General features: G+C 40.2%; 1 protein-coding gene across 2 annotated transcripts in view; it reads left to right on the forward strand.

Annotated features, from left to right (window-relative positions):
• LOC120139779 (ferredoxin-dependent glutamate synthase, chloroplastic) overlaps positions 1-24658 on the forward strand; it is a 67526-nt gene that overhangs the window by 16683 nt on the left and 26185 nt on the right. For both annotated transcript variants that reach the window (XM_039154913.1, XM_039154914.1), the window contains 3 exons: positions 14101-14260; positions 14679-14789; positions 14900-15115. In XM_039154913.1, the coding sequence (XP_039010844.1) occupies positions 14101-14260; positions 14679-14789; positions 14900-15115 (487 nt within the window). The remainder of the gene's footprint in view (positions 1-14100; positions 14261-14678; positions 14790-14899; positions 15116-24658) is intronic.

Here is a 24658-nt window from a genome sequence, read left to right on the forward strand (position 1 = left end):
GGAAGCGAACGATTCCTTACAGTTCGGGAAAGAATTGGGTTTTGAGTCTAAAGGCTCAGTAATGTTTTTGATTTCGGAAAATTATAGCAGGGGAAGTAGTGGAAGTTTCAGGTGATTCGCATATGATTATTGTTATTGGAGTTGGAGGTTCGGATGGTCTCAGTCGACAAGACGAGTTATAAGTGGCATAAAGGCGGATAGAGTGTTTTCGTTGCTTGCTTTTCTGTATTCTTATCATGTGGAAACTCATGGCTTTTGTGTTAATTTGGCTTCTATGGTTTGAGTCAGTTGATACTTTTGGCTTTTGTGGCTCTTTCGGGCCAAGTTTAGGCTTTTAGTCTGGTCAGTCTTTTTTGAGGTTGTTGTTGTAGCTAATTTGGATTAAGCTGAGTCAGTGTTGTTGTTTAGGGGTGTTTTCGGTTGTTTGTGGTGTTCTGTTTATGTTGGGGGTGGCTCTCTGGTTGTATTTTGTTTTTTCTAATGCTTAATGAAATCTTAAGGCACTCTTTTCCTCCTCCCGCTGATTAAGGAGTTTCTTTACAAGCTCCTTTAATCATGAAGGAGGTTTTTAACGAGGCCTTCAATTCCTATAAAAAATAATATTGATAGTTGATTTATTATCACAGAAAAGCCTCTCATGTACCTCCCACTTTATTCTTAAGTCATCTAAGATTATCTTCAAGTAAGTGGCTTAATTTCCCCTGCCTTTGAGAAAGGTATGAACCAACTGGGACCACTTCAAGTAGTTTTTCCCATTTAGTATATAGCTTGGGTGAAAATTCTGCAACTCGCTGTAACAGCAACATTGTCGACAACATGTTCATGCGTAATAGGGCTGGTTATCTCGGTTGAACTAATAGGATGTGCCAACATGTTTCAATGGATGAAAAAAGAATTTTTTGACCAGGAACAAAACCTAATCTGATACCATGTTTAATCTAAGAAAATAAATCAAGGGAGAAGGAAAGAATAATGGAGTTACCACAAGAAAAAATATGATTCATGAAGTAGGAGATTACAAGAGTTTAAATAGACTGAGAAGCTAACTTCTAATAGGATTTTAAAGATAAACTTCTATGTAGATTGCAAAGATTCATAAGACCTATCTACTACTACTACCCAACTGCTTCTGACAATATTATAAGGCAAAATACAGGGTTAGTAACACGAAAAGATGTGCTTCTCTCTTATTTAATACAAATTCTCACTCTTCCACCGAGTATAGTTTTAAATATGGATCTCTTGCTGAAAAAAATAGAGAGAATGAGTGCGATAGGTAGAGAGAGAGCGAGAGTAAATTTGAAAAAGTCCAATGTCGTTGATGAGGAATGGACAGTGTTCATTGATAATCTTAGTAAGAGTGTTTCAAGAGGGGTGTTAAGGGATTATTTTAGTCCTTATGGTCAGATTCTGAGGATTATCATCCCCCGTTTTTTAGAAAAACCAAATTATAAGTATTACACTTTTGCATTTGTCCAATTTGCTGGTGAGGAAAGTAGAAATAAGGCAATCCAATTCGTGAATGGGAAGTGGATTGATGGGAGAAGAGTCTCAGTAGGGATTGCTAAGTATCAAAAGGTTAAAAGGAGGGAAACTGCGGAGGGGAAGAGGATGTTGGAGATCAAGTCAGGGGAAAGGGATATTTCAAAAACTAGGAGGAATGCTGAGTCGTTGAGAAGCATGAGGGCTGGTAGATCGTATAAGGATGTGGTGAATTTTGAATATAATTTGAGAAGAGAACCAGTGTCAGGGGCAAACTTGGCGGGTAACAAGCAGAATGCACCTGGTGTGAGAAACGTTTGGGAGATGCATATTCCATCAGATAACTCGGAATGGGTTAAACGATCATTAACAGGGATAATGAAATCTTCTTTTGACCATGACTCGTTGAAGGAAGCTTTGGAGATAGAGGGTATGGAAGTTTAGGTTGTAAGATGGGGTTACGCATGGAATGCGTGCATCATTACTTTCAATTCGGTGGAGGAGTTCTCATAGGTATGGATGAATAAAAAGAAAGAGTTGTTCTTATGCTTAGACTGGTTGGCCCCAGTTCTGAACAAGGATGGAGTTTCGTTGGCCCTTTGCCAGATAGAGTTATTTGGATTGCCTCTACTGTGTTGGAATGAGGCATTCATGAGAAAACTTACTGGGAAGTGGGGTCAGTTTTTATGTTTTAATGAGGATTCAGAGAGAAGATCAGACCTCTCGTCGGCGAAAGTTCTGCTCAGGGTGGAAAGTCCTTTTGATGTTCCTGATACGGTGATGATAGGCTCTTATGGCAGATCGTTCAAAGTTAAGATCTCATTGGGGTCTATTTTGAATAAACCAGAAGAAGCGGGGAGGAAGATGGAGAAATTTTCAAAAAAAAGGAACAGTGGTTATGTCTTGTCTGAGGAGGGGGATTGAAGACGTCCTACTTTGGCAGCAGATACGGAGGACGTCACAGAGGATGCTAGGCTTAAATTCATTTCTTGGTTGAATTATGGGCAGAACAGTGGAGTGAATGGAGTCAGTGGGGGACATGTCCAATCGAGTAAGTCAACAGTAGATAATTCTGATTGTGGGTTGTCAGGTTTCTTGGAAATTAGGACAAACCAGAAGGGTAATCACGTGGGCCTGGGATTGAGAGATACATTTGACCTGGTGGACATAGTCAAATCAGAAGACAATGAGGTTGCTTTTTCATCAATTAAGAAAATGGTTCCTCGTGGGCCTGCATATAATTTAAAATGGGTTGGGGATAAGTTTATTTTGCAACCCAATGTCAGTTCTGCAAATCATATGCTTGTTGCTGATGAGGGGGAGGATAAGGTGGTGGAAGATAATTCACAGGGGGAGAAGGAAGTGTTCTAAGTGAACAAGGTGCTGAAATGAATATAGAAAAGGCTGTTGGTACGAGAAGTCTGGATGGGGATCTCGTTTCCAATTTACAGATTCATAAGGATGTAGAGGGGTAAATTTTCAGTTGATCAATCGGAAGGTTTAAAGAAAATGAAGAAGGTCACGGAGGATAATTTGTGTAGCTTCAATGAGGAAAGCTTCTCAAGTTCGAGTGTAAGGAATAGGAATTATGGGAATCAAGAGGGAAGCACTTCAGGACTTTAGAGGGATGGTCATATTAAAGCAAAGGTGATTCATCTAGTTCCAACCAAACATCAGGTTCAGTGTATTCCTAGGTCAAAAAGTCTTATTAATCAGAGAAATTTGAGAATTGCTCCACGTCGCTCAGTTAGTGTATGCTCGAATACTGAAGTGTCTATTAGCTTTTATGATAGTCTATAGAAGGGTGTTTAGAAGTATGGTCAGGGATTCGTTGGAACTGGTCAGGGATTCGTTGGAACTAGTCAGGGAGTCATTTCCAGATTTAGGGAGGTCTATATGAAGCTGCTGCTACTAGGGAGGTCTGTGACTTGTTGGGGATTACCTTTAAAGGGGGCAGTAATTATTAGAGGAGGAGATATTTAAGATGGAGATGAAGGGGTCTTCAAGGAGATCCTGATGGTTTCTATTGGTTTGTTTTGGAGTTTATGATATTCAATTCAAATGTCAAAGTTAAAAGAAATCACATGGAATATTAAAGGTCTTGGAAGAAGAGAGAAAATCAGAGCAGTGGCCAAACTTGTTAATAGAGAGAAGTCGTTCATTCTATTTTTACAGGAGTCAAAACTGAATGTTTGTATTAGTGGTCTATGGAGGAAGTTAGGGGGTAATCTATTGAAAGGTCGTATCTTTCATCCAGCAATGGTTCTGCAGGTGGATTGATATGTTTGTGGAATGAGAATTTTTTTGAGGTCAGTGCGGAACATAATCAGAACAAATACATAGCATTATCAGGGAAGTTCAAGATGTTTAACTTTGAATGTGTTTTAATAAATGTGTATGGTCCGTCAGTAGAGACGGATAAGGAGTTTTTCAGGGAACTGATGTGTTTTGTACAGAGTTTAAATCTGCCAGTTTGCATAGGGGGGATTTTAATGCGTATTTGGATACAGAGGAGAAATGTGGTGTATCACAAAATTGGCATTCCATGGATGTGTTTAGATCCTTTGTTCAACATTTTAATCTTATGGATTTACCGTTAGTTGGAGGAAGATATACTTGGTGCAACAATAGAGAGTCTCCTACTTGGGTAAGGCTTGATCGGTTTATTATTAGTGGTTACTTCCTAAATCAATTTCCAAATGTGATCCAGAAAATGTTACCCAAATCACTTTCGGACCATAATCCAGTGGTGTTAGTAGAATGCAACAATTGGGGACTTAAGCCTGTTCGATTATTCAACTACTTGTTAGAGGAAGATGGGTATGTTGAGTTGGTTGAAAATTCATTGTCTAAAGTGAAGAAGGCTAATGGTCGAAGGGGACTATATACTTTACTTCAAGGAACAAAACAGAAGATCAGGAAAAGGCCCTATAGGAATCAAAGGAGGATTTCTGAAGATATTTCAGAATTAGAAGGCAAGATAAATGGTCTGGAATTGAAGTTATAAGGAGGGATTTCCATTCAAGAACGGGATATGTTGATTCTGTCCAGGAACGAATTGTGGAAGTTGCACAGAAGGGAAGAGAGTATTTGGTTACAGAGATCAAGACTGAAGTGGATCAAGGAAGGGGATAGGAATACGAAGTTTTTCCACTTAACAACAATTAATAGAAGCAAAATGAATTCAATTTCGGCATTAAAAGTGGCTGATGAAGAAATTTCTGATCCGGATAAGCTGAAAAACTGTCTTTGATTATTTTAAGGAGAATTACAGTACAAAAGCTACGCTATAGGTAGAGGATATTAATCTTAATTTTGTGAAATTATCAGAGGAGCAGAAAAATGGTCTTAAGGTAAAATTTTCAGAACAAGAAGTTTAGGAAACAGTGTTTCATTCGGACAGTTCCAAAACCCCGGGTCCAGACAGTTTCACCATGGGTTTTTTAAAAAAATTTGGCCTATCCTGAATGATCATCTTATGAAGTTTGTAGATGATTTTCACAGAGGGGGGAGTTGGGAGCATGGGGTAAATCATGCTTTTATTACATTGGTTCCTAAGAAACTAAATCCTAAAGGTATTGAAGACTACAGACCAATAAGTCTAGTTGGCAGCTTATACAAAAATAATCTCCAAAATCTTATCGAGAAGGCTGGTTTCTGTTATTAAAGGTTTGATCAGCCCTTCGCTGTTCGCCTTTATTCCAGGTAGGCAGCTTCTTGATTGTGCTTTTATGGCCAATGAATCAATAGATTATTGGAGGGAAAAAAGGAAAGAAAGGAATTGTTTTCAAAGTGAATTTTTGTAGAGCCTATGATTAAGTGGAATGGCCAATTATTTTGAGATTATTGAAGGTAATATGTTTTGGAGACAAATGGATTTCTTGGATTGATTATTGTATTTCTTCTGCTTCAATATCGGTTCTAGTTAATGGTTCTCCAACAGAAGAATTTTAGATGGGCAAGGGGTTGAGGCAAGGTTGTAGTTTGTCCCCTCTCCTATTTAATATTGTTGGTGAGCTCTTAAATTTAATGTTGAGTAAAGCTGCTGATTTTGGTCTTTTCGAAGGGTTCAGTATCGGTAAGGAAGAGAATCTTTTTAATTTGACACATCTCCAGTTTGCAGATGATCTAATCCTATTCTGCAGAGACTCTTTAACCCAAATTCTTAATATCAAGAGAGTATTGAGGGTGTTCAGCTTAATATCAGGGTTACACCTTAATCTGTCTAAGAGTAAACTGTTTGGTGTTAATATGGCAGAGGATATTTTAAAAGGATATGCACTCGAAGCATGCTGTGGGGTGGGATCTTTTCCTATGGCTTATCTTGGTTTACCAATAGGAGCAAAGAAAAATTTAGAGTTGTTATGGGAGCCAGTATTACAGAAAGTTTACATCAAATTAGCAGGTTGAAAAGCTGCCGCTTTATCGATGGCTGGAAGATTAGTGTTGGTGAAATCGGTGTTGTCTTCTTTACCTATTTTCTACCTCTCTATTTTCAAAATTCCGTTTAAGGTAAACTAGAAACTAAACTCAGTAATGGCTAGATTCCTGTGGGGTGAAGAAACAACCAAGAAACGGGTTCATTGGGTTCATTGGAGTACGGTATGTCAACCATTTGAAGAGGGTGGCTTGGGAGTCTTGGACTTGAGTTTGGTTAATAGAGTTTTGCTTGGGAAATGGGTTTGGAAGTATGCAAATGAGAAAGACTCTCGGTGGAAAAAATTAATTTGCTGTAAGCATAATGTCAGTAATTTATTTCTGTCAATATGCAAGGCTGTTTCTCCTCAAGATTCTTGGTTATGGAGAGGTATTCTGAAGAACTATGAGAAAAAGGATGAGATAGGGGAGTGCTTGAGGTCCAATTCGAAGATCCAAGTGGGGAACGGTAGTTCAATTGATTTTTGAAATGATGTTTGGGTCAATGGATCTTCTTTAAAGATTCAATTTCCTAGGATTTTTGCTCTTTCGACTAATAAAAGGGGAAAAGTGGCTGAATATGGTGGCTTTGAAAATAATGGTTGGGTGTGAAACATTCCGCTAAGGAGGAATCTTTGTGACTGGGAATTGGATCTGTGGATTTCTTTAATGCTTTTGATTGATAACATGGTCCTGACTGAATCTGTGGATGATTTTCTTGCGTGGTCGGGGAAAGGTGACGGTTTGTTTTCGGTAAAATCTTGTAGAATGACTATTTCTAGCAGAACTGGAGGTACTTTTCAGTGGAAGAAGTGGGTGTGATCTGGAATGTCTCCTAGAGTGGAAACATTTCTATGGCAGATTACTCACAGGAAATTAGCGATTAGAGTGGAACTAAAGAAAAGAGGGGTTACTCTGGAAGATGTTCTATGTCCTTTATGTCATAAGTATGAGGAAACAATTCAACATCTTTTTATATCTTGCTCGGTTACAGAGGAGTTGTGGAATAGATTTTTAAGGTTTTGGGATATATCTTCAGTTTTGCCACAAGAACCTTCTTCCCTAGTTTGTTCTTGGTCTTATCTAAGGGAGTATTCTACTATTTGGAAGTTTATTACAGGAGTTGTTTTATGGTCTTTATGGAAAGCTAGAATTCAGTGGTGTTTGAAAACTAGAAATTAGACACTTCATCTCTGTTCTTCATTTCTAGATTTAGGTTGGCTAAATGGTTTTTAGCTAAATTCCCTCATGCTAATATTCAGGTTGACTTACTAGTAGGGGATCCATCGCCTGTAGACAGATTATCTATTAAATCCTATAAAAAGAAGAAGGTTCTCTGTTGGTCTCCGCCTCCTTTTGATTTCTTTAAATTCAATGTTGATAGAGCGGTAAGAGGTGATGGGCTGCAGGGTGGAATTGGATGAGTTTTGAAAGATTCGAATTGTTCTACTTTAACCACATTTTCTATTGCTGTGGGACCTGGTCCTCCTACGTTAACCGAGCTGAAAGCTATTAAACAAGGAATTGATTTATTCCTTTCTTCTGAATGGGCATTGAAGGGAAGACTAATCCTAGAGAGTGATTGTAAAACAACAGTTGATTGGATTTTGATGCCATTTTCTGCCCCAACGTTTTTCTGTACTTTGGTTGGGGAAATTGGGGCCTTAGTTTATGCTAGGGGTATTATTGTTAGATGGATTCCTAGGAGCTGCAATTGGGAGGCAGACAAGTTAGTTAAGGAGAGGATTGGTTGATGTTTAGAGCTTTATGGTTGTTTTGGTTTGTATTTTATTTCGGGAAGTTTATTATGTAAGTTGTAATCTTATCTAATTATGGTTTATCAATAAGATGAGGTACTCTTCTCCTCCTTCCGCTAGTTGCCTATTCCACAAGAGACAACTAAGAGGGAGGTTTTTAATGAGACCTATTTCTATAAAAAAAATATGGATCTCTTTTATACATAATACAACAATACATGAGAATATTGAGAAATGTGGGGATGGAAAAGTCAAGAGCCGCATTTTTTGACTTCTAGTGAGAGAAGCACCCGCTTCTCTCTTCCAGACGATTTCAAAATTTTCTTTCATTGAAAACCTCATCCATGTTGGTGAGAGTTAAAATTCAAAAGTCTGTTTGAACACCGTCTGCCGTTCACCGCCACACTCCGACCCCCATTAGTCGCCTTTTTCTCAGTTATGATCGTCTGCTCTTGGGGTTTCCAAATCTGGGCTTAGATTTGAGATAAGATCATTCAATCGACGCAAATCTAAACGTTGTTCACTACCGTCGTCGCCGCCGCCTACGGTTGTCCGTTTTCGACGACGACTTATCATCGAGCTCAACGTAGAATCACGACCAAAACCCCTTATCCTAGTGTCGAGTTTCCTTATTATTTTCCGTGAATCTCCCTTGAACAACATCGACTGAGGTTGGATCCCGTCGCTTCTCCTCAGTTGTTTTGCGCCTATTAGAACGACCGATGGCATCATCGTCCAAACTGGTTCATAGCGTCTAAAACCCAACTGGTGGGTGGTTTAGACGTGCCAGTTTTCTTAGACGTTGCCGTGGGTGTTTGAGATTTTCTGATTTTTTTCTCTCGTTCAGTCCCATTTCGTTCAAGGGGTGTTGTACAGCGGATTGTAACTGCAGCACGTTGTTTGAATTTCTGATTAATTTTTGCAATTCTCACAACCTTGGTTGACTCACTTCAACTCCAATAACCCAGTTGACTTCTCCATAAATCGGACGGCTTAGAATGTTTCGATCTCCTATGACAATCGCTGGATCGTCTCGGAGCCGAGTTAGGTTGCTCCCGGGGGTCATACAATGTATTCTCAACTTTGGGATTAGCCAAAGGAGAGGTCAGACTTTGGTTAATGGCTATTCCCGAGAGATCCGATTCAAAGATGGCGACTAGGAGGCAACAACGGGTTCGCAAATCACAACCGGATAAAAAAACTAACGTCGATTTTAACCAAACGAATCATCATAGGCCTTCGGTTTCCTACGGTGTTGCGAAGGAAACTGTCAATGATGGGTCTGGTGGGAATCGGAAGCAACCAGTGACCGATGGTGGTAGCCGAGGACAGGTTAAGTCGAGATCGACAGAGAAAATGCTTTTGAGATCCCGATTGGAGGCAACGTCGGCTACTGAGGATACTTTTTTTGTAAGGAATATGACGGATGTTGACCAAGATGGAACCAAGGAGTTCACCAAAAAAGGGATGTTCCGATGATAATTCTATTGAAGTAACAAGAAGGAGAATCGGGTTTATACACCCTGCTAGGCCGGTACTCAATAAATTATGGTGTGATTAGGGATGAAGGTGGATCTCTGGATCATAGCCCAACGATACTTGTGGGAGATGGCTCGGAGGGTCTGGAGGTTAGAGACATGTTGATCAAAGAAGGTGTTATAGGTAAGACTAAACAAAAGTTAGGTCTGAATGGAGTAGGGGAGGAGTCTGAAGCTGTGTTTTCTCTGCCGGTGCAATCAGATGATAGAAAATTGGGAAGGGATGCTTTTCATTTCGAGTGTAATGTTTCGGCTAGTGGTCAATGGCATCAGCAAAGAAAAGAGGTTTGAGAGAGTATACAAGAGGTCTGGGGGAAAACGGGATAGGTGTTGTTCGGTGGCGGGGACAGGACGTTGCCATTACTGGAGGTTGATGAGGAAGTCAACGCTACTTGGGAGGTAAGTTAGTTAGGTATAACCTTTAGGGGAGGAAAGAAAGCAATTGCGAAGAACTTTGCACAATCAGGAAGAGGGGTTAAGGAGGGGGATGGACGTTAGTCCCTGTCTCGTCCTGTAGAGGTATTTGTTTTTTAATTTTATTTATGTTAAAGTTTTCGTGTCTTTCCTGGAATGTTCGAGGCTTGGGGAGAAAGGAAAAGGTGAGGGCGGTTAAGCGTAAGATCGTAGAAAAGAAGCCTTTGGTGGTTTTTTTGCAGGAAACCAAAGTCCAATTGGTGAATCCGTCTTTGCTGAGGAGATTAAGAGGGAGGTTATTGCAAGGATGTGTTGTGGTTTCGTCAGTGGGGTCTGCAGGTGGGTTGTTAAGTCTATGGGACGATTAAAAGATTGAAGTACTGGATCAGTTTGTCGTTAACAGATTTGTTGCGTTATCAGGGAAATTTAAAGAATCGGGCTCTAAGTGCTGGTTTGTCAACGTGTATGATCCTTCCATTGAAGCGGAAAAGGAAGGTTTTTTTGATGAGCTATACTCGTTTATTGATCAAGCTGTTTGGCCTATCTGTGTTGGTGGGGATTTCAATGTTTATTTGAATTCGGAAGAAAAAGTAGTTAGGTCTCAAAACACTCACTCAATTAGGGTGTTCTCTGAATTTGTTCAGATCGCGAATTTGATTGATCTTCCATTGAGTGGTGATACTTTCACTTGGGGGAATAATAGAGCGGAGCAATCGGTGGTGAGGCTGGATAGGTTTCTTGTTGACAAAACGTTTTTAGATCTTTTAAACTATTCAATTACCTGATGGAGGAAGAAAGTTTCCAAGAAATGGTAAAAGCAAAAATTGGTGAATTGAAGATGGGGAGGAGACGAAGAGGAATAACATACCTGTTGAAAGGAGTTAAGGCAGTTGTTAAAGTTTGGTCCGGAAATAGACACTCTGAACTACCAGGGAAAATCTCGGCTCTTGAGAAATCCATTCATGAGATGGACTTGGCTTTGCAGTAGGGATCGCATTCTGTCTCTTTTGACTCGATCGTGAAGGCTAAAAATGAATTATGGAGGCTCTACCATAGGTAGGAACGAATTTGGCATAAGAAGTCGAGGTGTAAATGGTTATTGGAAAGGGACCGAAATTCCAGGTTCTTTCATCAGTGTGCATCCAGTAGAGTTAGGGTCAATTCTATCTTCTCCCTGAAGATTAATGGGGAGCAGTGTTCGGATCAGAGCGTTATTGGAGCCCACATCCTTGATTTCTTTAAAGCGGCTTATAATTCGAAAAATACTAGAGGCAGAGGAGATAAACGTTGGTTTTACCAAACTTAGTCCAGACATTGCTCAACGATTGGAAGTACTATTTTCAGAGGAAGAAATATGGGGAATAGTGTCAGAGTTTGATCCTAACAAACCTTCGGGGCCAAATAGGTTGAAATTGAGTTATCTTAAAAAATTTTGGCTGAACCTGAAGGATGAAGTAATGAGGTTTTGTAGTGATTTCTTTGCTGGAAAATAGTGGGAAAGAGGGATTAATCACTCTTTTATCACATTGATCCCTAAGAAGTTGGGTCCTGAATGCATTGAGGATTTTCGCCCAATCAGTCTTGTTGGGGGACTTTACAAAATCTTATCTAAAACGTTAGCTAGGAGACCTAGAGGGTGCATGGAGTTATTAATTGGGCCTTCCCAGTTCACATTTATCTCGGGTAGGCAGATTTTGGACTGTTCGTTCATAACAAATGAAGGTATTGAGTATTGGAAGAGGAAAGGTTTAGTTGGTGTTGCCTTCAAAGTTGATTTCAGGAAAGCATACGACTCGGTTGATTGGACATTGTTATTAAAAGTTATGGATCTCATGGGTTTTGGGGAAAAATAGTGCTCTTGGGTTCGTCAATGTATTTCGTCGGCCACGGTTTCTGTGTTAGTTAATGGTTCTCCCACGGAGTAATTCAAGATTTCCAGATGGCTTTGACAAGGTTGTTCCATCTCCCCCCATTATTCAATTTGGTTGGAGAGCTTCTTAGTCGTCTTCTGTCTAAAGCAGCTAATTTTGGTCTGTTTGCTGGATTCACTATCGGGAAACCTGGCCATTCTTTTGAACTTTCTCACTTACAATTCGCAAATGACCTCTTGATTTTTTGTAGGGCCTCAGTTGGTCAATTGAAGAATGTTAGGAGGGTTCTGCTGATTTTCGAGATGTTAACGGGGCTTCAAATCAACCTAGTTAAAAGTAAGGTATATGGTATTAATGTGGACGAGGTGGTGTTAAAAGATTGGGTTGCTTCTATTGGGTGTTCAGTTGGCACTTTCCCAACGGATTATCTTGGAATTCCCCTAGATGCTCAGAGGAATTCGGCTGCAATGTGGGAGTCGGTGGATAGGAGATTTCAGTCTTTGTTGACTGGGTGGAAAGCTTCCTCCCTTTCGTTGGCTGGCAAAACAATTCTTGTCAAATCTATGCTTAGTTCGCTGCCTATATATTTTCTGTCAATTTTTAGAATTCCAGCATCGGTTTTGAAAAATTTAAACTCTATCATGGCTAGATTCCTTTGGGGAGGTTCGGCTGAGAGGAAAAAGTTGCATTGGGTTAAGTGGTCTACTATTTTTTCCCCAAAGGAATGTGGGGGGGGGGGGGCTGGGAATATCTAATCTTCAGTTAGTGAATAGAGCCCTTTTGGGTAAATGGGTGTGGAAATTCTCTTCTGAAAAAGATTCATGGTGGAAAAAAATGATATGTTGTAATTACAATTTGGATTGTAATGATATTATCTTGAAGGAGTTTCCTAGCCATGCTTCTTGGTTGTGGAAGAATGTTGTTCAAAGCTGGCTGAAAGAGGATGCTTTGGGTGAGTCTGCTCGAAAGTTGTTGTCTTTGAAAGTTGGGGATGGGAAGTCTATTTTATTTTGGCATGACGTGTGGATTGGTCGGATGCCGTTAAAGAATAGGTTCCCTAGAATGTTTGTCTTATCTGTTAATAAAGGGGGAAATTTCAGACTTTGGTTCGTTTTGCTCGTCATCTTGGGTTTGGGAGATCAAATTGAGGAGAAACCTAGTAGATTGGGAATTGGATGTGTGGCTCAATTTGATGAACTTATTGGAGAGTGTGTGTATTGATCAGAGGAGAGTTGATTGTTTGTTGTGGAAAGGGTGTGGTGATGGTGCTTACTCGGTGAGGTCTTGTCTAAAGGGCTGGTCTGAGGCGTTGGGGACTGGTCAGGATTGGGTTAGTATGGTTTGGAGTGGTCTCGTCCCTCCTAGGGTGGAATCCTTCCTTTGGCATGTTGTGCATAAGATGTTGGTAGTTAAGTGTGAGTTGTTGAAGAGGTAGGTTCCTGGTATTGAGGACAATTACTGTCCTTTATGCGGGTTGTTTCCAGAGTCGGTTTCTCATTTGTTTTTCACCTGTTCTGTGTCCTGGGATCTATGGTGCAGGTTTTTGCGCTTTTAGAATATTCAATCTCCTATTCATTTTGTTCCTGCTTTGTTTCTTCAGGCGTAGTGGGGGTTGGTTTCGAAGTTTGAAATCTGGAAATTTATTCCAAGAGCAGTAATGTGGTCTATATGGAAGTATAGGAATCAATTAGTTTTTGAAGGAGGGTCTAAGGATCAACTTAATCTTTTCTTCCTTGCGAGGTATAGATTGGTGGCCTGGTTTTCTGCTAAACACCAACATTTCTCCTCTTTGATTGTTTAATTGGTGACCCATCTGTTGCGGATCAGTGTGGCAGCCATAAGAGTTTGGTTTTATCTCGGTCTGTATGGTTTCCGCCTCCTGTGGGTTTCTTCAAATTGTACGTGGATGGTGCTATCAGTGGTGATTGGTTAAAAGGGGGCATTGGTGGGATTCTCAAAGACTCAGGGGGCTTGACGTTGGAGTCCTCCGAGGCTATTGGGTAGGGTCCTCCTGCAGTAGCTGAACTGTTGGCAATTAAAAGGGGATTATTGCTTTTTATAGAATCTATATGGTGTAATAACAGGAGACTAATTTTAGAATGTGATTGCCTATCTGTGGTAAATTGGATCAAAAACCAGGGTGGTTGTCCTGATTCATTGAGTCTTATGTCAAAAGAGATTATATTGTTAATTAGGGATAGGGATGTGATTGTTAGGCATATTTCCAGAGGGGCCAATTGGGATGCAGATAAGTGGCGAAAGAGGGAATTGGATGAGTGGGGTTGTATGTAGGTTGAGAGGTTAGTTATGGGTTTTTTTTGTATAGGTATGAAAGTGGCAACAATAGGGTGATTGATGTTAACTTTAATGTAATATGGCTTTGATATTCATTAAAAATTCGAGACACTATTTTCCTCCTTCCAATGTCTTGTGAAATAGTTATATTTCATAGGTTATGAAGGAGGGTTTTAATGAGGTCTCCCATTTCTATAAAAAAAAAAGATTAATATAGTGTGATTGGAATATGTTGGTTTCTAGTGACCATAAATTAGTCTATGATTAAATATGCAAAATTTGATGATTTGAACTATTCTTATTATTTTTTATAATGTGATGTCTTAGGGCTTTTGGTTATTCAAGTGAGGATGTTCAGATGGTCATTGAGAGTATGGCTGCACAAGGAAAGGAGCCAACATTTTGCATGGGTGATGACATTCCATTGGCAATATTGTCTCAAAAGCCACACATGCTTTATGATTATTTTAAGCAGCGTTTTGCACAGGTTTGCTATAATTTTAATCATGTTAATGAACGTATAACTTTGCTGCCTAGAGATCCTACAATGATATGGTGTTTTAAGTGTTTGATTTTGCTATATGCTTGGTTACCTATATTTTGTTTTCTAAGTTGGCATTCTTTGGGGGTTTTTTCTCCTTTTTGGACAATTTTTTTTATTCATCTTTATTTTAAGACGCCAAAGGAATATCTGCAGTACATGGTTAAGATTGAGTTTGATTAACATTAAAAGATTATGCACTAATTCCTGAGGAACTCTAAGCAACTATTTATGCTCAAGGTTTACCATGCAAGATAATTAAGTTGTTTGCACTGAGGTTCAAGAGCAAAATCACACTTGACAGTTGCAAATTTCATGTATCTGATGTTTTGAATTCATTTGCTTTATAATTTTTTATATTCAGGTCACAAATCCAGCCATTGACCCTCTTCGGGAAGGATTAGTTATGTCTCTTGAAGTCAATATTGGAAAACGAGGAAATATATTGGAAGTTGGACCTGAAAATGCTTCTCAGGTTTGTACATTTCCAAAATTTATATTTTATGCCATCAACTGGTTCTTGTCAAATTGGAACCGGTTAAATTTTTAATCATTTCCCGCTATGAAAATTGTTGTCCGTACCAGGTCACTTTATCTAGTCCTGTACTGAATGAAGGGGAGCTTGAATCATTGCTGAAGGATCCCCAGCTAAAGGCCCAAGTCTTGCCTACTTTTTTTGATATACGTAGAGGGATTGAAGGTTCATTGGACAAGACTCTTTACAAACTATGTGAAGCTGCTGATGAAGCTGTTCGTAATGGTTCCCAACTTCTTGTGCTCTCTGATCGCGCTGATGAGCTGGTATTGAACCATTTTATACTCGCATGTAAACCTATGAATCAGTAAAGGCTCTTCACTTTGAGAACTAGTTTAACTGTGATTTGAGTATGTAATCAGCGAAGAACACTGTTTCATATCTCTGATTATTGGTACCTTGTAACTTACTGTAATCTCCCTTTCCAAAGAATGACATCTTCTCCTTTCATCTTATATATCTCTGGCCAAACTTTTTTTTTTTTTTGATAGGAATAGGATGCCTCATTAAAAACCTCCCTGTAAGAAGTCCACTGCCCTAAGGCAAGGACCCTCTAGTAGAAGGAGGAAAAGAGTACATCAATTTATTAATGATAATACCATTACATAAAATTTAAAAACACTCCTACAAAAATACATAAGACTTGATACACTCCTGCAAGACCTCCCCTCCAAGACATACAAACCAACTAAAAGCAATACAATCAGCCAATCCCCTCCTTCGCTAGCTTGTCCGCCTCACAATTACAACACCTAGGAATCCACCTGATAATGAACTGATTTCCAGAAATAGCAGACACAATCTCCTTCACAAAGTTAGACAAGTAAATAGGGACTGAACTCTGATCTATAATCCAATCCACTGCTGTCTTTGAATCACTTTCAATAATGAGCCTACCCTTCGAAGCCCATACAGATGAAACAAAGATGTCAATGCCTTTCTTGATAGCCTTCAATTCTGCTAGGATAGGAGTATTAGGACCTGCATTTACTGAAAATGAAGTCAGAATAACCCGATTCCAGTCCCTTAGAATTCCCCCAATACCTGCCACCATCCCCACACTACTCACCGCCCCGTCCACATTCATCTTAAAGAAATCCAGTGGAGGAGGAATCCAGCAGACCACACTACTGACCAAAACCTTAGAGTCTGAAAGGTTGTCAGCCACAGAGGGGTCCCCAATTAAGAAATCAACCTGAGTTGAAAGAAGTGGATACTTGGCTACAAACCACTTAGCTACTCTGAATCGAACCGTGAAAAACAAAGAGATACTGTCCAACTTTCCTTTGTCGAAGATGATCTCATTCCTTATCTTCCAAATGGACCAAAAAACTGCCCCTGGAATAAACTTCCATATAGCAGAATAAGGCCTCAATTCGGCCCACGAACTGAGTAAATTAGGAGGGTCTTGCGGCAGAGCAAGCCGAATACCCCAATACCCAATAATTTTCATCCATAGTTCCCAGGATACAGGACAATGAATAAATAGATGCTGAATAGATTCAACCCCTTGATTACACAACGGGCAGAGAATGTTTTCCCCTAAATCAACCCCCCTTCTCAACAACTCCACTCTCACAGCTACTTTTTGATGTGACAATTGCCAAAGGAAAGTCTCCACTCGAGGAGGAACTAAACCTTGCCAGACGACTTTTTCCCACTGAACTGAGTCCTTAAGAGGAACTGACAAAGCATTCCTGCATGCTTTAACAGAAAACTGCCCATCACCCGAACCAACCCACAACAAACAGTCTTCCAAAGGCTCCATTAGTTTAATATTTTTTATGGTGTCCAACAACTCAACGAACTGCTCAACCTCCCAATCACAAAGGTTCCTCCTGGTCTTGATATTCCAAACCCATCCAGACAAATCGAAACTCCCAAAATCAGCTACCTTACCCAATTTATCTGAAGAAAGGGCATATATTCTAGGAAACCGAAGTTTTAAAGGGAAATCCCCTATCCACGTATCACTCCAAAAAGAAATAGATTTACCATTACCTATTTGAAGCTTAGCATGAGATCTAAGGCAACCTCCAATGACATCCTCCTTTAAATAGTTATTCACAATTCCCCTCCATATCCAAGAGTCTTTACGAAAGCAAGCACTATTAATATCCATGGAATGACAGCTCACATTGTGTTTGCTGCATAATAGTTTCTTCCACATCGAATTCTTGTCATTGGCAAACTTCCAAACCCACTTGCCCAATAACGCTCGATTTGTAACCTTCAGATCCACCACTCCCAATCCTCCTCCACTCAACGGCTTGCATACATAGTCCCAGCGCACCCAGTGCATTCTCTTCTTGTCGCCCCTACTCCCCCATAAAAAATCCGACATCAATGAATTTAACCTCTGACAAATAGAAGAAGGCATCTTGAAAATAGAAAGGTAAAAAATAGGTAAGGATGACAACACAGACTTTTTTTTTTTATAGAAGATGAGGCCTCATAAAAACCTCCTTTTTACCCTCCATGTTATGAAAGTAACATGAAGGGTAATGAAAGGAGGAAAAGAGCACCTATAATTTTATTAAACAGAAGAGAAGTACATTACCCACTCTTACAACAAAATAAACCTTCCCAGAAAGCATAAGACTTAAAAACCACTATCAGCTGGAAAGCGTAGACACAAATTACATAATACTGAGAACAAAAACCTGCAGAAACAAAATGAAACATACACTCCAACTCCTCAAATACAAAGGCAGCTAATCAACCAATTCCATCTTTAGCTAAACTGTCCGCTTCCCAATTGGCAGCCCTCAAGATTAGCCTTAACATAATATCCATCCCTTCCATAATAGAGACGATCTCCTTCACCAATGATTGGAATAAAGGGGTGCTTAATTCCGGATTTTTAATCCACTTCAGCGCGTTAGTAGAGTCCAATTCTAAAATAATTCTCTGATTAAGAACCTCACCTGAATCAATAAGCAAACACAATCCTCTCTTAATCGCCAAAAGTTCTGCCAGAATCGGAGGTCCACCCCCAACCTTTTCAGAAAACCAATGAATCAACCTACCACTGCTGTCCCTAATCAGACCTCCTATACCTCCTTTGTTCCACCCCTTCACCATCGCTCCATCAACATTAATCTTAATAAAACCAACTGGAGGAGGAACCCAGCAAGACGGATTGGATCTTGCTTTGTGACTAACCATTAAATCAGCAAGTGTTAGATCACCCACAAGGGAGTCAAAAGGAATCAGCATATCAAAACTAGCAGCAAACCAAGAAACTATTCTAAAACGAGCAATAAAGAACAACACCACATCTAGCTTCCCATTCTTAAAAATAACCTCGTTCCTGATTTTCCACACCGTCCACAAGACTGCCCTTGGAATGACTTTCCAAATACTAGAGTTCGGAAGAAGCTCATCCCACTGAGTGATACAATCTAAGGGATTATTAGGAATCACCCAAGCAACATCCCACATATTCAAAAATCTGGCCCACAGTCCCCAAGCAACCTCACAATGCAGAAAAAGATGAGAAACAGTTTCCCCAAATCTGCCACACAACGGACATAAGGAATCTACAATTCCAGCCACTCCACGCTTTAACAGTTCCTCCTTAACCGCCAATCTCAGATGAACTACTTGCCATAAGAAGGTTTCAACACGAGGAGGGGTTATCCCTACCCAAATTTTCCTGTCCCAAACATCTTGATTCCCCTCAGTACCATCCGAGCCATGGAAAATTTTTACACAAGAATTAGTAGAGAAACAACCCTCTCCGTTCCCTAACCAAATCCAGCAATCTTCCTCATCATGGGACAAAGAGGTGTTATTCAGCATAAAAATCAGATGCAACCATTGGTCAATCTCCCAATCCGCCAGATTCCTTCTGAATTGAATATCCCACACCCATCCTGCAGCCTGTTCCTCCCTAAACTCCACTACTTTCCCCTCTTTATTCGTTGAAAGAGCATAAAGTCTAGGGAACAGAACTTTAAGGGGGACTTCTCCCAACCAAACATCATTCCAAAATACCACAGAACGGCCATTTCCCGTTTTCCACCGCAAATTACTCCTAATGCATTCACCAAACTCATCATTGGAAAAGAAGTTATTAATCACTCCTCTCCAAATCCAAGATGCACGAGCAGTCAAAGAACTCTAAAATTTTGGAGTTCAGGTCCAAATTATTCACACAGCAAACAACTCTCTTCCACCATGAATCCTTTTCAGAGGCAAACTTCCATACCCATTTACCCAACAATGCTCTGTTCAATATAGCTAAGTTCGGGATCCCAAGGCCCCCCAACCTTCTTGGTTTGCTGACCAATCCCCAGTTCACCCAATGTATGTTTCTTTTATCAGTCGACCCCCCCCCCCCATAAAAAGGCAGCCATTATAGAATTTAATTTCTGCATCACCGAAGCTGGAATTCGAAATAAAGAAAGGAAATAAGTGGGGAGAGAGCACAAAACAGATTTGATCAACACCACCCTCCCTGCTAATGCTAGAGAATTTACCTTCCAACCAGACAACCTTTTATAGAAATTCTGCACGATTGGCTCCCACATTGCAATAGAATTTCTCTTAGACCCCAGAGGCAAGCCTAAATAGTCTGTTGGAAATTTACCCACTGAACAACCAATTTCCTTAGACCAATCAACAAAGCACATCATCCTCAATATTAATTCCAAAAATTCTGCTCTTGACTAGATTAATCTTCAACCCCACCAATACTTCGTAAATCAAAAGCACCCTTCTAACATTCTTCAAATCCCGAATTGAGGCCTTTGTAAAAATAATTAGGTCATCCGCAAATTGTAGATGCGAGAGTTTGAAAGAACGATCATGAGTTCCCAACTCAAAACCTGAAAATAATCCCAAATCCACTGCTTTAGTTAGCAGCAAATGAAGCAATTCACCACCCAAATTAAACAGCAAGGGTGATAACGAACACCCCTGTCTAAGGCCTCTTTTTATTTGAATTTTCTCAGTAGGAGTCCCATTCAGTAGAACAGAAATAGAAGCTGTAGACATGCACTGAAACATCCAAGACCGCCATTTTTCGCCAAACCCCATTTTACCCAATATTTTCAATAAGATCAGCCAATCAACTGAATCGTAAGCTCTCTTGAAATCCACCTTAAAGACCACCCCCTTCAGCCCTTTCTTCCACCAGAAGTTGATTCCTTCATTCGCTATGAAGGAACAATCCAGAATGTTTCTCCCTTGGATAAATGCAAATTGGGACGGACTAATAATGTCATTAATGCACAAATTGAACCTCCTAGCCAAGACCTTAGACAGAATTTTATATAGCCCTCCCACAAGGCTAATTGGCCTAAAATCCCCCATCCCCTCCGGGTTAATCTTCTTAGGAATAAGAGAAATAAAGGAATGATTCACCTCCAAGTCCCACTCCTTCCCCTCGAAAAATTCATTAAAAAACAACATAATATCATCTTTCAAATTAGACCAGAATTTCTTGAAAAAACCTAAATTCAAACCATCCAGGCCAGGAGCTTTGTTACTATCCGAATCACCAATTGCTCTCCAAACTTCTTCCGAAAATGGCTTTTCAAGTGCTAAACTTTGCCCTTCCGATAATTTTAAAAAATCCAGATTCATATCCTCAGCCTCCAAAGAATTTTCCTTAGAAAACAGACCCTTGAAGAACTCTACCACCGAATTTCTAATTAAGGTAGGATCTTCTATGACTTCATTACCCACTAAAAGGGACTTAATGCCATTATTTCTTCCTCTAACTGTGGCAGAATGATGGAAAAATCTGGTGTTCTTATCTCCCTCCAATCTCCATTTCAGTCTCGATTCTTCTTTCTTTTGGAACTCCCATAGATCTCTCTTTGCTTCAATTATTGACCTCATTGTCACCGAAGGAAGGCCTTGTTGCAGATCCAACTCCATAACTTGAATTCTTTTCTCCAACAGTTTGATTTTTCCAGGCAACTCTAAATACCCCTTCCCAGACCATCTCATAACCACTCCCTTCACCCGCTTAAGCACCTTAGACATGGACTTCCCCTTTTCCTCTTTACATATATTATCCAGCTCCTTACCCATCATCTCGGTAAAGCCCTCCTCCTCCATAACATAGTTAAATAACCTAAACGGCTTCAGGCCCCAATTGCAATCCTTGTTCTCTAGCAGAATAATATTATGATTGACTAAACGGCTGCAATGATTGACTAAGCTTCGGGAACAAACTTACAAATCTATGGTCAACCAAAAACCGATCCAACCTCTCGAACGTAGGAGTTTCCCTATTATTACACCATGTAAAACGACCTCCTGACAATGGCAAATCAAGCAAATTTGCCTTGCTCACAAAATCCCTAAAAATATTCATAGTCACCGAATTCACAGCTCCTTTTTCCTCCTTTGACAAAACTACATTGAAGTCACCACCTAAGCATAAAGGGCAATCCACATTATCCAGAAAAGATAATAGCTCCCTGAAAAATGTCTCTTTTTCTGCATCCAGACTAGGGCCATACACATTAATGAAACAACAACTTCCTGAAAGTCCCTCCATAGTCCCTTTTATTGCTACAAATCTGCTATAAATGCCTATATCTTCCAGCACCAATACCTTCTGATTCCACAAGGTTATTAATCCACCAGCAGAACCTATGGAAGGAGCTACTGCCGAACCAGTAAGAAAAATCCCCCCCCATTTTCCTCACTAACAAATGGCTGACAACCTCCAATTTGGACTCTTGCAAAAATAAAATTGTAGGTTTCTTCTCATCAACAAACCTCCTAATAGCTCGAGCTTTCACTCTTCTACCCAAACCTCTAACATTCCAAGACATCATCGACCACGCAACCATTATTAATTTATCATAACCTTACAACCCAGCTACATCTACTGACCCTCCTTCGAAATAAGATCATTCACCATCGGAACCATTTTAGCCATAAAAGCTTCCTCACCTCCTTTAAATTTCACCCCCAACAATTTGGACACATTCCAACACTCCAAAGCCTCTGCCACCCCCTCATTCTCGTTCTCTGCAAAGGAGACTATCTCCCTGCCATTGCAACTCTTAACTTCCCACCTCCTAGAATAAACATTCTTATAAAAACCTCTTTCAATGTTACTTACTGACGCACATTTCCCAATATGGCAACGTCTCGCCGGTGATATGGACCGATTCTGCAAGCTTGAATCAGACAGATCTCCAATTGACATTTTTGCAGACTGGAAACGGACAGTGTTCGACCTTAAACTCCCTTGCTCAGGCCCACTTGTTTGACTTCTGACCAAGCTGGTATTAAGCCCATTCTCTTGTACACCCTTATCCTGGCCCAAGGTGACACCTTCCACGGATCTCTCCTTTTCTCTTTCTTCATTAAAATCCTCTGACACTCTCTGTTGACCGGGAACATCACCTGCTGCTGCTACCTCCTCAGAACAAAAGTCAACAGCCAACAAATGATCTGTCCCTTCTATAATTTTCAAATTTCCATCGATAATCGTGTCAACTCCTTGTTTATCACCCCGAACCCATGCTTCAACCCTACCCTGAGAGTCTGACAAGGACTGATCACCCCACTGCTCTTCCTGTCCCTCCTGGACATCCTGCTGGCTCCAGTCCGGCAAATTCTTCTCCCTAGAAGCCACTGTTCCGTCATCTTCAACCATATCCTCTAACTCCGGGAAAAAATCATCACTTCCTTCCACCTTAATCTTAACCATGAACGGTCTCCCATATGTATTTATAATAACGTGGGGAGGAATATCAAAGGGACTTTCAACCCTCAATAGCATGTGAGCTACTCTAAAATCCACTTTGTTAATAGTTTGTTCCTGTATCTTAACTAGTTTACCCCATTTCGACGCCAAGCTTGTGAAGAAAGGAACTGACCAACAGTTGAGAGGAACACCAATCATAGACACTGCACAGTAAGGTAATGGCACACCCTCTTCTTCCATAACGTGCTCCAACCTCTCGAACCAGGACAAGGTCTCCCATTTGTTATCCATCGTTACAGCTTTCTCCTCAGCAGTCTGGAAAACTACCAGACAGGCTTTTTTTGCATAACCCCATTGAACCACTTTGACATTGATTCCTTCTGTCCTTAACGCCCTTTCCACAAACTCAACTTCAAATAATGGCTTACAAATACCTGTCAACGACGATCTCAGCCATGATCTATCCTCCATTGGAATAAAAACTTCTAACTGCTTCTTCCCCTCCTTAGCTCCAAAGCTCCCCATTAACTGGCCCTCAACTTCCTTTGCACCCACAACCGCCTCCTTGTATGTCCTTCCATTATGAAACTTATTCATCATCTCCTTCTTTCCAGAACCTGCAGCTTGAGATGGTAGTTTCCTGAGCAACCCATCCACACCAGCATCTGAAGACCTCGCCCCACTAGTACGATTGAGACTCCTCGAAATACTTTTCTTCTGATATTTGGCAATTGACACCGATATTCTCCTCCCATCGATCGAGACATTATTCATCTTTTCAATTGCTAGATGCAAATCATCTTTGCTAGCAAAATGCACAAAGGCAAACGTACTATCCTTGTAATATGGTCTCCTATTAACAAACGGAATGAACACCTTAATCACCTTACCATAATGACTAAAACGATCCCATAAAGCACTTCTCTGCACTCGCCTGCTAAGATTATCCACGAATGCAACCCACGATATTTCTCCCAGCAAAGACCTACTCCTGACCGAACGAATAGAACCCTTCGAACTCTCCCTCACTCTCTCTCTACCTTTCTCACTCATGTTTTCCAACTTGTATGTCTTTAAAAAAAATGATAGAATAACTTCCTGTCAACACCGACTTTATTAATACCAATCTACCAGCCATAGATAAAGAAGCACCTTTCCAACCCGCCAATTTCTTATTAACGTTGACAATAACCGGATCCCATAACTTCTCCGAATTCGTTTTCGCCCCCAAAGGAAGGCCTAAGTATTCCGTGGGAAATGAACCAACAGAACAACCAATCTCCTTAGCCCAATCTTCAAGGATGTCACTCTCCACATTAATTCCGAAAAGTTTGCTTTTGGCTAAGTTTAGATGGAGCCCCGTCATTAAGCTGAAAATCCTCAAAATTCTTCTAACATTCTGAATCTGCGTAATTGATGCTCGGCAAAAAATAATTAAGTCATCTGCAAACTGAAGATGGGATAAAGAGAATGAATTTTGATTTTTACCAAAGGAGAAACCTTCGAACAGACCCAAATCCACTGCTTTAGTCAACATCCTATGAAGTAATTCCCCGACCAAATTGAACAAAAGAGGAGAAAGGCTACACCCTTGCCTCAAGCCTTTAGCAATAGAAAACTCCTTAGTAGGAGACCCATTCACTAGAACCGAAATAGAAGCTGTAGAGATACATTGAAAGATCCAAGAACACCACCTCTCTCCAAACCCCATCTCTTTCATTAGCCTTTGAAGAATCTGCCATTCAACAGTATCGTAAGCTCTACTGAAATCCACTTTGAAAACAACCCCTTTAAGTCCTTGCTTCCTCCAAAAATCAATTCCTTCATTAGCTAAAAATGCACAGTCCAACAATTGTCAACCCGGAATAAAAGCGAATTGAGACGGACTAATGATATCCTTGATACAAGAAATAAGTCTTTTTGATAGAACTTTTGAGAGGATTTTGTACAAGCTACCCACAAGACTAATGGGTCTATAATCTTCAATGCTCTCGGGAGTACCTTTCTTAGGAATCAAGGTTATAAACGCATGATTGACTCCATGCTCCCATGACTTACCTTGATAGAAATCAGAGAAAAACTCCATGATCTTCTCCTTAAGATTTTCCCAATATTTCTTATAAAAACC

Source organism: Hibiscus syriacus, unplaced genomic scaffold, assembly GCF_006381635.1.
Source record: "Hibiscus syriacus cultivar Baekdansim isolate YM2019G1 unplaced genomic scaffold, ASM638163v2 tig00110773_pilon, whole genome shotgun sequence".
NCBI classification, from domain to species: domain Eukaryota; kingdom Viridiplantae; phylum Streptophyta; class Magnoliopsida; order Malvales; family Malvaceae; genus Hibiscus; species Hibiscus syriacus.